Source organism: Marmota monax, unplaced genomic scaffold (assembly GCF_021218885.2).
Source record: "Marmota monax isolate L192 unplaced genomic scaffold, Marmota_monax_Labrador192_F-V1.1 WCK01_AAM20220418_F8-fsc00042, whole genome shotgun sequence".
NCBI lineage: Eukaryota > Metazoa > Chordata > Mammalia > Rodentia > Sciuridae > Marmota > Marmota monax.
Window position 1 is genome coordinate 12,954,735 of NW_026693008.1, and position 14,014 is coordinate 12,968,748.

A 14,014-nucleotide genomic window follows, 5' to 3' on the forward strand; every position below is an offset into this window, starting at 1 on the left:
TTGGCAAGACCCTCAACAACTTAGCAAGATTCTGTCTCAAAATAAAATATAAAAAAAGCTGGGGATTGGGATGGGATTGTGGCTCAGAGGTAGAGCATTCACCTACCATGTGTGAGGAACTGGGTTTGATCCTCAGCACCACATAAAAATAAAGGTATTATGTCCACCTATAACTAAAAAATAAATATTTTTAAAAAGGCTGGGGATGTAGTTCAGTGGTAAAGTGCCTCTGGGTTCATTTAAGTTTTTGATACGAAAAAATTAAAATAAAGACAATGGAAAGGAAGGGTCCCAACAAAGACACAGTCCCATAAACCCTTACCCAACCCCCTGGCAGACAATGTATTTTGGTATTCCAATGTTTCTGGATTTCAAGAAGACAATATAATACACATACCATATGCTATCTAACCCCCCTTGTGGGGTCTAGGCAGCTTATCATAATTTAGTATCAGTATTTCTGCAGATCAAATATTCACATTACTTGGATAAATCCAGTCTACCAAAGAAACCATATTATTTCCTTTAGGTTTAATTGTCCAATAAGTCAGCACCAAAATTAGAAAAACACTTTGACGTACTTTAGAAATGTTGCGAAAGTGTGTACCACAAACCTGACTCAATAGCACCTTACCCAGCCCGGAGGAAGAGGACAAGCTCTCCGTCAGGGAAGAAGTTTCCGTCTGGTCCGTTGAGAGTCCTTCCATCAGAGGCAGAGACAGCTCAGACGAGGGCACAGATGAATCGTAGATGCCCGAGTCCCGCGGCATGTCTGAGGGGCTGCCCGCTTTCACAGCATGCAGCAAGGGCTGCAGTGTGGAGCCACCCTCCTGGGTGGACGGGGCCTCAGGGTCTTGGTCCAGGCACACGTGCTGACTCTCGGGGTGCGGGTGCGAGTCGGCAGGCCCAGTGGCCCCAAGAACGGCAGCCTCAGCCTTTAGGCAGAAATCACTTTCTGGTCCTGGTTTGCAGATGACGTCATTTAAAACCAAGCCTGAGTCAAACTTCTCCAGGACAGGCTCCCGGTAACGCAGGAGGGGAGGATGGAAGGGTAGGAACTGCTTCTCGAACCAGTCGGGCTCCTCGTCAATAAACTGGTGCATGTTGCAGATGGCGACATACAGGGAACGTCCAGACTTGCTCCGAAAGTAGTTCCTTCTGCTGCTGTGTCCCAGGTGCTGTCCTGGCTCCTGGAGGCTATGGTCTCCGGAGTGCAGGTGGGAGCAGAGCTGGGGAAGGTTGTCCATGAGTTTGTATTTAGTACTCAGGTCCAGGATGCAGGGGACATCACCTTCGCAGGAATAATCAAAGTAGACGGCGATGAACTTACTGAGCGCAGCAGATGAGCTCTGCTTTGCCTGGCGGAGCTTTTCAGCAATAGCCGCCACTGCCACCAGGAAGAGCTCCCCTTTGCCTGAGCCTCGGCCACCTCCTTTGTGTTTGTAGTTCTTCTTTTCCACAAAGTACTTCATTCCTTTGGAACACACCACGATGATGAACTGGGACTCATGGATCTTCTGTATGACCCATTCTCTCTGTCCTTCTCTACAGAGACTAAAATCTTCCCATAGGTCCAGTGTCACCTGGAAAGAAAACAAGGCAGCTCCCTCATCTACTCCACAGGAGACAGGAGTAACAAGATGGTGAATATCAGAGGAGGTCACATCATCTATAAGCACAGCTATGGGCAGGCTGTGTTGCAGACAAACAGCTGAGGTTCTACAGTGAGACTCACACACTAGGCCCTCTGAAAGGGCTTGCTATCCATCAACTCATTTTAGCATTATGTAAGGTCATTACCACTGGCACCCCAGAAGTGAGAAGATGGAAGCACTGAACTTTTACCAGCTGGTCTTAAGTCATCACAAGTATGGCCTCAAGGAACCCACAGTATGGTGCAGAGCACAGAGTATGAAGGGACTGATACTTTTATTATATGATAAGAGAGGCTGCCAAGGAGCAGATCCTGGAAAGAAGGCTAACAGACTAGACTCAAGAGGAGGATGAGTGAGCCAACTGTGCTGGAAAATGGGGCTCTGGCCTATATGCCAAAGTCATGCATCCAGAGAACATGGATGGCCAAGAGGATTTCTCTGGTAATGGTAACTCTTACCAACCTGGGTTCAGCCATGTTGTTTGGTCAATGCCAGAGAAGAGGTTGGTGAACTGATAAAACAACACAACTGGTTATGTTCTGGTTAACTCACTCCAGAATAACAAGCACCTTCCTTCACAGCTTCATAGAGATCTACAGTGTCACATCTCTACAAGGCTTATGATCAAGAAGGCCTCTGGGGTATGATCTCTGGTAGGGAGGTTGGTGGTGGTGGTGTATCCCTGATAAGGGAATGAAAATCAGGTATGTGTGACCCCTCAGAGGGTTTAACCTTTAACCACTTTCATCTGATTCTGCTGACAACAGGTCTTGACAATTGTGTTGGTATGAATGATTCCTTCTAAGTTTAAAAACAAATTCTCAATGACTATGACCAAACGTAGCAGATACAATGTTTTAGAAGGAGTGGGCACTCAGAAATGGCCTTGTTATCTTCCTCTGCTGTAAAATATTACCAAAGAAAAGAAAGCCCCAACATCCATCCACTGACTAAAAATAATCCTTAACTGTCTTATACTTTCCTTAATTCTTGCTGACATTATACATGCTAAAGCTAACTGGGAAAATACACCAAGCAAATTTTTTTAAATTCCTATCTTTGACTCAGCAATTCCATTTCCAGGCATTTATTCTGGGGAAATCATCAGAAATGGGGCAGTACTTAACTACTGAGAAGTTTAATAATATATATGAACTCATTTATAGTAAACACACACAACACTTTGGGGATTGAACCCAGAGCACTTCACCACTGAGCTACATTCTCAGTCCTTTTTTATTTTAAGACAGGGTCTTGTTAAGTTGCTGAGGCTGGCCTTGAACTTACCATCCTCCTAACTCAGCCTCCCAAGTTGCTGGGATTACAGGAGTAGTACATCAATACTATGGATCGTGTGACTATTTAAAATTTCAGTTTACATAGCATTGCTAATAATGTAGAAAATTATGAAGAGACAGAAGTAAACCATTCCAATCTGCCCAAAATGCAAAATTGTATATGTGAGTTCATTTGTGCAAAAAAAGACTGGGTAAAAATACATTAGATATGTTTGCGGTATCTGAAGATAGCATGTGCCACTGGCTAGATTTTGCAGTTGTTTTTCCAGCAGGTGCTTAAGGCCAAGCTTCTGGTTTTCACACAGGAGACTAGACCAGCCTTCAGATTCATTTAATTGACAGCAGAGGGCAGCCTTACCACATGGAGATAATCTGAAGACCAGGCTGACAGGCATTTTCAGAGTACAAATGACTTCTAGCTACACAATTACTGTACAATTATTGCATTTTTAAGAAACAGGACATGGTTTTCACTTGAGATTCACTCTAAAAATCAAAACTATGGCATTATAGAAAAGCTAAGTATTCATAGTTAACTCAAAAATTGCTAAAAAACTGAGCAATCAAGCATTTGACACATTACTATTTTATGGATTCCTCCCGTCCTACTGCCTGATTGTCTGCAGCTACTGCCTTCTCCTACATCACCAGTTTCTCCCTTTCCATGACTCTGTACCAGTCAATCATCAAAACTCAGGAGCACTTTGTTAAACATTCCTCCCTAGTCCCGCAAGATCTCTTCCTGCATCAGTCCCATTTTCCATTCCCCTTCTCAGCAAACTCTCTCATGCCCAGCACATGCTCACCAGGATGTCTTGAGTGACCCCTGAGTGGGATGTCCCACTCCGGTTACATAGTCCCATGGCAAGCCCATGATTTTTTTAGTGCTCATAAATCTTCCTTCCAGGTGGGTGCCACTCAAGGGTTTTAGGCATGAGAGTGTCAAGGTTGGAACCAAGTATTAAGAAACATTAGTGCTGGGCTGGGGTTGTGGCTCAGAGGTAGAGTGCTTGCCTAGCATTCATGAGGCACTGGGTTCAATCCTCAGCACCACATAAATATAAAATAAAGACATTGTGTCCACCTATAACTAAAAAATTAAAAAAGAAAAAAAGAAACATTAGTGCTGATGATGGGAAAGACAGACTGAAAGATCAAGGCAAGACTGTCTCCAGTTTGGAAACTATGCCATTAATTAAGGGCAGACCTAGAAGAGAGAGGCAGCAAAGAGGGAGTACAAACTATGTGTCCTGCCCACAGTAAAAGAATAGACTTTAGATTCCGCACCTCACAACCACAGAAGTCCTGGAGGAAGTAGGCAAAACACTGGACGACATTCATGTGATTCTGGCCATCTTTACTGGAATAGCACAGGAAGACCTTCGGCCGCGGCCTGAGCCTCTCCCTGGGGAGTGCTGCAGTATATGTGGAGGACTCAGAGCTCTCTTCATCTAAATGTGAATATATATTTTCTAAATTGGGAAAGAAGACAGGGTTGGTACCTATGAACAAAGCCTCATCTTGTTCCATATGACTTGGAACTCAACAACATCCTCAAGAAAGAACAGTTGACATGTCCACCTAGAGAGTCCTAATCCCACGACTCCATCAGACCCTTGGATCATCACTGAATGGGACAGTAGATTTCTGCAATGGAGCATCAAAAGATCAAAAACTGTTTCAAATCTGAAACTGACCTTGGACAAGCCAGGAAATGCTACAGGGTCCATTCTGGTCAGTGAAGTGCCCAGAACTGGCTCCTAAAATCAAGTGTACCTGCTAGACAAATTAAGCATTGGCGGAGTTGACCTTAAAAAAGTTTTATTGAAGTATAATTTACAAAGGTAAAGTACACACATCTCTTTCTCGAAAGAGAAATCTCTCTCTCTCTTTCTTTCTTATGGGCGGGGGGGGGGGGTCTCACAGGCCCAGACTGGCTTCCAACTCCTGGGCTAAAGCATCTCTACCTAAGTTTCCTCAGTATCTAGGAATACAGGCATGCACCATGCCCAGCTAAAAGTGCACAATTCTTCAGTGTACACCTTGATGAATTTTAATATAAGTGTCATCTGTGTAACCCCCATCTAAACCAAAGTATAGATTATTTCTAGCTCCTAAAAAGGGTTTCACACGACACCTGATTTTTATAAACGATCAGGTCCTTCCTCTATCCTTATTCCTGCATCAGACTTCCTTCATGCTCCTAAATTTAGTTTGAGAATTGAATTGTGCCTATCCTTTTAATGGTTCCTGAGATTTTACTCAACTATTTTAATTCTGGGAACTAGAGAAGCCAGGGACTGACTAGGAGCTAAGGTTTCCCAGACACCCACCTGGAAGAACCAGGTATTCCTAACCTCCCTCTCTGTTGGCTCTGACCCCTGACCTGCCCCCTGGGTGGGGAGGTGGAAAGAGACGAAGAGATACCTTGTTGCTTCTTACGGCACATCACAGTGAAGAGCGTTGCAAACGCCGATATGACAACCAGTGGCACTGTGATGGCCACAGCTCTGATGGGCCCAGCCCAGGGAGAATGCACTGAGAAATTTCAAACGGAAGGATTTTAAACTTGAGCAGCATAACAGGTTTAAAGATAAATAACTTTTTTCTTATAAACATTAAGCTGCCCCACAGGTTCTAGGGTCCCCAAAACCACTTATCTCTAGTTGTGGTGATTATAAAATGATTCAATGGTTCATTTTTAAAGGGTTGTACAAAATAATTCAACAGTTGAGTCTACTGAGACAGTAAATAGCTCTGAATGGGAACTTCGCCTAAGAAAACCTCTTCTCCCACCACTTTTCTCCCAAGGACAAGTGACTATTTATTTAGTTCCAGTGATAGATACCACACTGGCTTTGATCTTCCAGGCATCAACATGAAGGTGGAAGGAAACTCACATTTGATGGAATATCATTTAAGAGGGAGGTGCTGCATTTTGTTTTGTTTTTGTAAACCATAAAATATAGAAAGTATTAGATACCTTAAGTCTACAGTAGTCTAGAGCCCAAATTTCAAACACAACAATTCTTACCTGGCTTTAAGGCATAATGCATCACTTTTCTTGTTGTATTGGTATCATCTACCAGCTGCAAAACAGAGGACACTGTATTATTTTTTAAAAAAGTGATAGCACCTCAACAAATTGTGTCTAGCAGGTAGTGGGGCAGGACACAATACAACAGTGAATTCATTCATTATTCCATTTGGTGTGCAGGTGTGATGGGGGGTAGGAGCACAAGTAGAAAAGAATGGTTGAGGGACAGAGAGAGAGCTACTGGCCTGTAATTATTTACCAAGCTAAGACTAGGCATCAGGGTTCATCTCCGCTTTGCCGACTCAAAACTCTAACCATCCAATTTCCTGTCATGATTAAAAAGGCTGCTTATTCACTGAAGAAATTCAGTGAGTGAATCCCACAATCTAACAATTTTCTATTAAACTGGCATCCTACACTGATTTTACTGAGCCTGCATGAATACTTTCAGAAGGTGTGTCTGGCCCAAAACACACACTGCTACTGAGGAATGCAATAAGTAGGTCTTTCTACCAAAATGTTAGGACACGCTGGTTGTCTTTGAATCATACGGCAATGGACAAATTGTTAATTTACTTTTACCTCAATTCTTATAGTACCAATTTGATACTGGAAAAGGAATCTTAAAAAAGAAAAGAAACATATCATTTGCATACTCTTTGAAATAGTGTCTGTTGAGAATAGCAATGGAAATCCTAGAGCAATATAGGCAGATATAAAAGGACTAACTTTTGTTTTGCTGTTTAGGAATAAAATAAAACTTTCTTTCTTTTTTGCAGTGCTGCGCCTCAAACACAGAGCCTGGCACATGCTAGGCAAGTGCTCTACCACTGAGCTACACCCCAAAACAAAACATTTTTAAAGCTAAACTTTTAAAAACATATCTTTGTAGCATGAAAGAATATTATATAGAAATTTTATATCATAGTTATGTGGACTATGTGGTTACATAAAAATACACACTTGAACTCTTTAATGAAAAGATCAGATATCAATTATATATAAACTTTTTTAAAAAGCATAAGAACCATGTAAAAATACAACTGTGCTCACCTTCAATGGCTTGAAATATTAGTGCCATAAAGTTAAAACTGTACATGAACGACATCCTGTAGAATTAATAATAGGGCTTTCTATAGTTATACATACCTCAATTATATAATCCCCTGGAGAAACATTTTGAAGGAGGCAGCTGGTTGTCTCTGTATTTTGTTCCTGTAAAGAAGCAATCAACACTTTAAAAACTCACTTCTTGGAAAAGGGCATCAGAGACTCTTCTCTCCCCCAGAGCTGAAGGAGACTTGCCACCAGTCATACTTTCAGATGGTACAATTAGGTCAGAAAGCAGCTGCACTTCTCTGACTCATGTTATCTGAACTTCACATCTGGGTAAAAGGTAGAAAGCCCTGGACCCCTGTCATATTCTATCCTTAGCTGGTGGTGCCCTCAGCAGGAATATTTCATCTGAAGGCCCCCCCAAAAAAGTTCAAATACCCTCTAGTACCCTCTACTTAAAAAGGGAAAGGGAAAGATACTAGAGTCTAGGTTTGCATGTTATTTCATTTGCCACAATTTTAACCTGGACAGAAAGTCAAAGGTCAATGATAGAGGTGAGAACTAGCAAGAGAGCAGAACTAAGTCAGAACCCGACAAGTGCAGGGGCATGTGTAGGAAGGGACAGTGTTTGGCCACCATGACCAATAACCTCTCTTGGTCCTTGAGTGGGCAATCTGGCAATCCTGTGAGCTTCCAGGAAATGTTTCCCACTTCTCTGATCACTCTGATCTTGGTTACTGATCTTGGTTTAAGATTTTGATTACCTTAGCCTGTAGGTAGAACCAGGGGCCAGTGGACTGCTAATGGCTTGCTTCTAGTTCTAGTTTCCCTCCTTATCAGCTGTGTGGCTTTGATAAAGCTAGGTGACCTCCCTGAGTCTCAGATTCCCCATGTGTAAATGGGAATTACAGAAGCCTCTGTTTCAAAGAGTGCTCAAGATTCATGGAGTGGAAAGATCATCATTTGCCACACAATGAGCACTTGATGAATGTTCAAAACATAGAAAACAAACTAGAAATACTAATTCTTTTGATTCCTTAGAAATACTTTTTATAGATCATATCACTACTAGAACCGGTCAAGGTGTAGACAAGTAGGAAATAAGGGATGAAGGGAAGATGGCCTAAGATATAACCAGTGCTAAACATTCTAGAATATCTACTGATACTGCCACCAAAGCCTAGGGCTCACACTGAGCCACCCAAATTCCAGAGACCCAGGAGTCACTATAAACCACAAGGTGCTCCTTTATGCATAACCAGCAGCTCACCTGCTTACAGGTCTTTCGCTTGAAAGGTACTTCATGCTTGAGCTTGTAATGAAGATAGAAAAAATGGAAGCCAAAGTTGTGTGGTGCGTGGTCGAAGGACACCTGCATGTCTGAACCGTGCTGGGTAATGTTCAGGTTCCGAGGCTTCCAGACTGGGAGGAGGAAGCAGCCAGAGTGAGCATTCAGAGGCCTCCCAATGCTCTCACAGTGGCAACACTTTCAGACTTGACAGATAAGAACCGCTATACTTACAGGGTTTACAGGCAAGGTTGTCCGGTTGTAACAACAGGTCACAGGCTATTGAAAGAGATACATATCTTTAGTTTTAGGACAGTTTGAAATTTTCCTTACCCAGCAATTCAATAAAATTTAAATACACTATGCTTGGTGCTACTGGAAAGGGAATAAAATGCATCAATTCAACAATGATTTTTCACTGCAGGGCAGAAGTTCTATCTTATGAAAATTTAAATGGTATGATATAAAAAGGTTAATGTAGTTCACTTTACATAAGTGGAAACAGTATAAAAGTCACCCAGATTTTAAAAGCTTGTCAAACATTACATAGTTTGAAGGCTGGAAGCCAAGGGCAGCAGAACCATGTTCATGCTACTATCACATGGAGGCTGTTTCAACTGTTAACAGAAATAATGGTGGTCCCCACTCCACTGTGGAAGTGTCTAAGCACAAGAGAACTTTGGAGTGGCTCTGGTAACTGTCAAGGGGTTATTTTGATCATCATTAGCATTCTTATTTATAATCCTTTGTGGACTCTAAAAATGAAACATCAGGCATTTATTAAATAGTAGTGTCAGTGCTGAAAAACAGGTACTGAAACCAGTAACTTTGAAACAGGATTTAAATGTGATAAAAACACACATTTGAAGGGACAAATGACTAGCCCAACATGTCATGCTGCTAACCCAGGGAGAGTCTTCTGAAAATTCATACAATGCTCCCCCCTCCCCTAAAAAAGGATAGTTTCAAAGCTGCAATGCACTGAAATGGTGACAAAGGTCTGCATTCCAGGAATGTATGCCCTACCTCCACCTTACCCCCAAATACACAAATTAATTCCAATAGGAAAATTAATCTTAAATTATGCTCATTATTATCCAGGCAAGGTTCTTATAAACACACTCTTTGAATCCAACATCTGGTTATTATATACAAAGCATCGAGAAATGTGACATGTGCATGGTTTTTGCTCTATGGAATCTTACATTAATTAAGAAAATAAGACTAATTGTTATAACTTCGCAGCACAGAAAACAACCACAGTAGGAATTCTACAAAGGGAAACATGGACTCAGGCTAGAGTTGAGACCAAAAATCTCAAGAGCACAAGGATGACAATCAGACCACAAAAGAGGGGACATCAGTGTGATGGTTTAGATATGAGATGCCTCCCAAAAGTTCCTGTGTCAATGTGGGAATGTTCAGGGGTGAAATGATTAGATTATGAGACCTAGAACCTAATCCGTGAATTGGATGGGGGGTTTAATAATTTGAATGGACTAACTACATGGTAAATATAGGCAAATGGGGGATGGCTAGAAGAGGTAGGTCACCAGGGGCATGTCTTTGGTCTTTATGTTTTCCTGATGCCTCACTTGCTCTTCTCTGTTTCTTGGCTGTCTGAGCTGAGCAGTTTTCTTCTACTACGCCCTTCTGCCATGATGTTCTGCCTCACCTCAGCCCCATGCAATGGAATCTGATCATGGACTGACCCTCCAAAACCATAAGCCTAAAACCAACTTTTCTTCCTCTAAGTTGTTTGGGTCAGGTAGGTATTTTGGTGACAGCAACAAAAAGCTGAGAACAGAGCATCAAGATCATACTGATCAGGATCATGCCAAAGGGGCCAAAGGGGCCACTGAAAGTTTTAGGGGGACTGGACATCACATTTGAAAACAGTGATTTAGGAAGATTAAAAGAGACATGTACAGGGAAAGGGGAGCAACTGGGAACCCAGATGGCTCATGGTTGAAGGGAGGGAGGGACTCCATCGCTATATTTCTGAAGATCAAATTCAAGCTCCAACAAGCCCTTTTAACCCTGTGAGTCAAAACCCTAGTCAGTGGGGATGGTATCCTTATAGGATTGTTACAGAGATAAAGTGTATTAATACATGGAAAGCATTTAGAACAGGGCCTGGCACATGAATGTTAAGTAAGTTAAAATTTCTAGAAAGAGGTGGTCTCAGGAATACTGTTTAATTTTCTTAATCTAATCCTCACTACCATCTAATAACAGGTATAAAATGGAATTGTTTCATGCTCCCACCATACACCTCAAAATCAACTTACACTTTTGTTCCTGGGTTGTTGTTGTTTTTTCCCTTTAAGTATTTTTTTTAGTTGTAGATGAACACATAGTATCTTTATTTACTTTTATGTAGTGCTGAGGATTGAAGGGTGCCTCACACCTGGGAGAGAAGTGCTTTACCACTGAGCTACAACCCCACTCCTATTCCTGGATTTTAAAAAACCATTTGTTTTGTGTGTGTATGATGCTAGGGAATCAAACCCAAGGCCTTGCACATGCTAGGCAAATTCTCTACCATTGAACTATACCCCTAGCGCAAAAAAATCACATTATTTTAATACGTGGCTGTCTTAATGGTGGTTATAGTGTCCTCAAAAAAATCAGCCATCAGGTTTGTTTTACAATAAACCAGGAGTGGGTGTCTCTGGTTAGGTTAACAAAGCCTGGGCCAAACCTTCATTTTAAAAAGTATATTTTTAGAATTTTCCTCTGGATGCTTTTCTCCTCATCCTGCTTCTTTTGTACTGGTATCTGGTGTGATTTTGAATACATCTCTGTAGAGCAATCATGAAAAGCAAGAGAAACATCTCCTCAAGGGAACCAGGGAGGAAAGAGCATACTCACCCCGAGTTCTGAAAAAGAAAGGGTGGTAATTGCTTTCGTTTTTAATGGAAGGGAAAGGGACAATCTTTACAAAGTAATCCGTTTCAAATTTCATATTCAGGAAAGGTTGAGATTCCATTCCCTAAAAGGGAACAAAAACACATGTGGTGTCATGAAGAAATTACCCACCCTGTCACTCACACCTGAGACCTTCACTTCTACCCAAACTGTCTTTCAGACACAATTCAGAGCTGAGGATATGCGCCAGGGAAGCAGAAAGTCAGGTCCATTTCCTGGACCAAGTTTGGATTTGGATCTGTAATGCAGGAGATGGACAAGACTGTCTGTTTGTTCTCTGGCAAGAAAGCCATGGCTAGTTAAGCCTGAATCTCAGAGTTGCAGGGAGAGGACAGTGAGCCCACAAACCCCCGCAGAGTACAGACACTTTCTGGATGGCTGCTGGAATGTAACCTGAGAAGTGTGTTTACCAAAGAGAGGTGCTGAAGATCAGGCTGGTGTTGCCTCCCCATCCTAGCCCACCTTGGCAGGCAGGGTGGACCCCACGGCTCTGCTTCTCCAATTTCAGACTTTCAATAGACCATTCAGACCCCAGGAACAATGGCATGTCTTCAGGAGCACATTCCCCAAGTGTGACTTACAGTTCTTTTGAAGCTACTGTTGAGCTGCTTTGGGTCCTTTAGAATCAGTTGTTGGCACTGTCTTCCCTCCGACTTCAGCTCCTCCAGTATTACCCGAAATCCTTTTAGGAATTCAATGCCTAAGCAAAGCAGGATGCTTTTATGAAAAGCAAACCTAATTACTTCTGAACATACTCTCCTTCCTCCAAGATTAGGGTCCTCTCCACCTACACACCGAATGTAAAGACTTTGCTCTGCCTAGGACATCTGGGTGAACAGAAAGGAAATGAACATATCCTGCGGTCCTCTGGGATAGACAGGTGATTTTCTCTGTCCCACCATTACTACTATAATTAATCTCTAATCCACCAGGCCATTTCACAAATATCGACTGCCTCTGTAACATCAGGGTTCAAATATTTAGACCCAAGTCACAATTGATCATAAAAGTCTGCAGTGAACTATATAATTTCTAGGTCAGTGAACAAGGGGTATTCAGCTGACAATTCCCAATGCTGACTGGGAAGTGTTCCTCAACGACAATTCCACTTTAAGTTTTAGCTCTACATTTTTTTTAAGTTTCACTGAGCAGAGTACAAATTCCCAACATAGTGTCTGCACCTGAGGGGTTTCTAGACTAGAGAATAATAGTTTAGGAGAATGCTGATAGATTTACAAAGCATTTCTTGCTCTAATCACTGTAAGGCAGACACCCAAGGGCTGCCCAGTGTGTGCTCTTCACATAGCACTTAGAGGCCAGAGACACCCATGGCGCTGCTGAAAGGCACTGGCCCAGCCTCCTGCCACCTGAGCTTCCCCCACTGCACGTCCCACTAGATGCTTTCAAAAGGATTAAGCCCTGATGGCCACAAGAGCCAGCACCGGGGGTCTGTATCCCATGGAGACCAGAATGGTCCAACTGCAGCTGGAGATCCCCAAAGCTGGCCTCAATTGGTGAGATATCGATTTCACATTCTTTCTGAACACTAGACAAGGAGACATTTTCAAACCTCCCTCTCCCAGGGCAAAAGTAATTACACAGGATGCAATTAACCAGGTGGGAAAATTATTGATGGCAAAGGCCAAGGAAATCTTTTTCTTTTTCGAACAGGTTCTCCAATCCTGTAATTATTTGATGAACAGCACATTTTTCATGGTGGATAGGGTGGAGGCAACACAATCAGAACCTCACATTTTAGGGGTTCAGAGTGCTCAGAGCCCCAGAACTGATTCTAGTAGGTCAGGTTTCAATCACAAAGCTTCCTGCGGGGTGATGGCCAGCTAATCTACAGGCCCAGAGATTCAGACATAATGGCAAGACACAAGGTCTTTGGAACAACTACTATTTAGTAGATTTCATAGGAATTTGCCTTTTGAGTTTAAAAAACAATTTTTTAAGCAAATCCTTTGTGTTTATACAAAAATTTAATTTATGCAATGTTCCTGGAATTATTATTTTTTAACAAGAGCAAACTGATTAATATGATTAAAGGCCAGGCATCTCATGAAATCACCATGACAAACCTGGGTCTGGAGGTAGAGGCAGCAAATGTAATTCCTACACTGCAGGAACTTATTTACCATAAAACTAGTAACACCTTGTTATTATAAAAGATAGGCTATTTTATAAAGTAACCTCCCCTAAATGAACTTATTTGCTCTCTTTTACATCATTTAAACTCACTGATTCCTAACAATCACAGAAGTGCTATTATCTCCATTTACAAATGAGGAAATTGAGGTTTAAAGAAGTTAACTTGCTCAAGGTCACCAGGAATGACAGGACAGAAGCAGAATTCAAACCCAGGAAATATCTGACTTTAATTCAGTGTCCTTAACCCACATGTTTTCCTGCCTTCCAAGTTTTCCTGTTAGAACCTGATAGAACCTGTCCATCCCCCCCACATACACACCCATAAATCATCATTCAGGAAAAGCACAGCCTTCTGTGTTCCCTGTATTAGTCTTCCAACCACCAGCTCACACCTCTTACTTTTATTCTAATGAGAGAGCCCACAATTCCTTGGAACAAGCCCTTAACCATTTCAGCCTTATATGGAATGACCACTTCCCTTTTACCCATGGAGAATGTTTTTATCTTTAAATGTTAAGATAATATTATTTTTGGAAAACTCATGGGGTTCAGACTCAGAATTACTTCTGTGAACAGGGGAGTGAGGCCCTCAGCT

The 14,014-nt window shown here is 42.0% G+C and overlaps 1 protein-coding gene across 3 annotated transcripts in view; it reads right to left on the reverse strand.

The window, feature by feature from the left end:
• Positions 1-14,014, reverse strand: part of Il17rd (interleukin 17 receptor D) — a 65,815-nt gene that overhangs the window by 6,456 nt on the left and 45,345 nt on the right. For 2 of the 3 annotated variants that reach the window (XR_006853506.2, XM_046452971.2), the window contains exons 4-12: positions 11,847-11,965; positions 11,209-11,329; positions 8,569-8,613; positions 8,317-8,468; positions 7,140-7,205; positions 5,988-6,042; positions 5,381-5,491; positions 4,241-4,425; positions 635-1,583 (exon numbers count right to left, since the gene is read on the reverse strand). Coding sequence is in view for 2 of the 3 variants with exons in the window: in XM_046452971.2 (XP_046308927.1) it covers positions 635-1,583; positions 4,241-4,425; positions 5,381-5,491; positions 5,988-6,042; positions 7,140-7,205; positions 8,317-8,468; positions 8,569-8,613; positions 11,209-11,329; positions 11,847-11,965 (1,803 nt within the window). In the remaining variant the exon portion in view is untranslated. The remainder of the gene's footprint in view (positions 1-634; positions 1,584-4,240; positions 4,426-5,380; positions 5,492-5,987; positions 6,043-7,139; positions 7,206-8,316; positions 8,469-8,568; positions 8,614-11,208; positions 11,330-11,846; positions 11,966-14,014) is intronic. The other variant, XM_046452972.2, reaches the window with a different exon arrangement.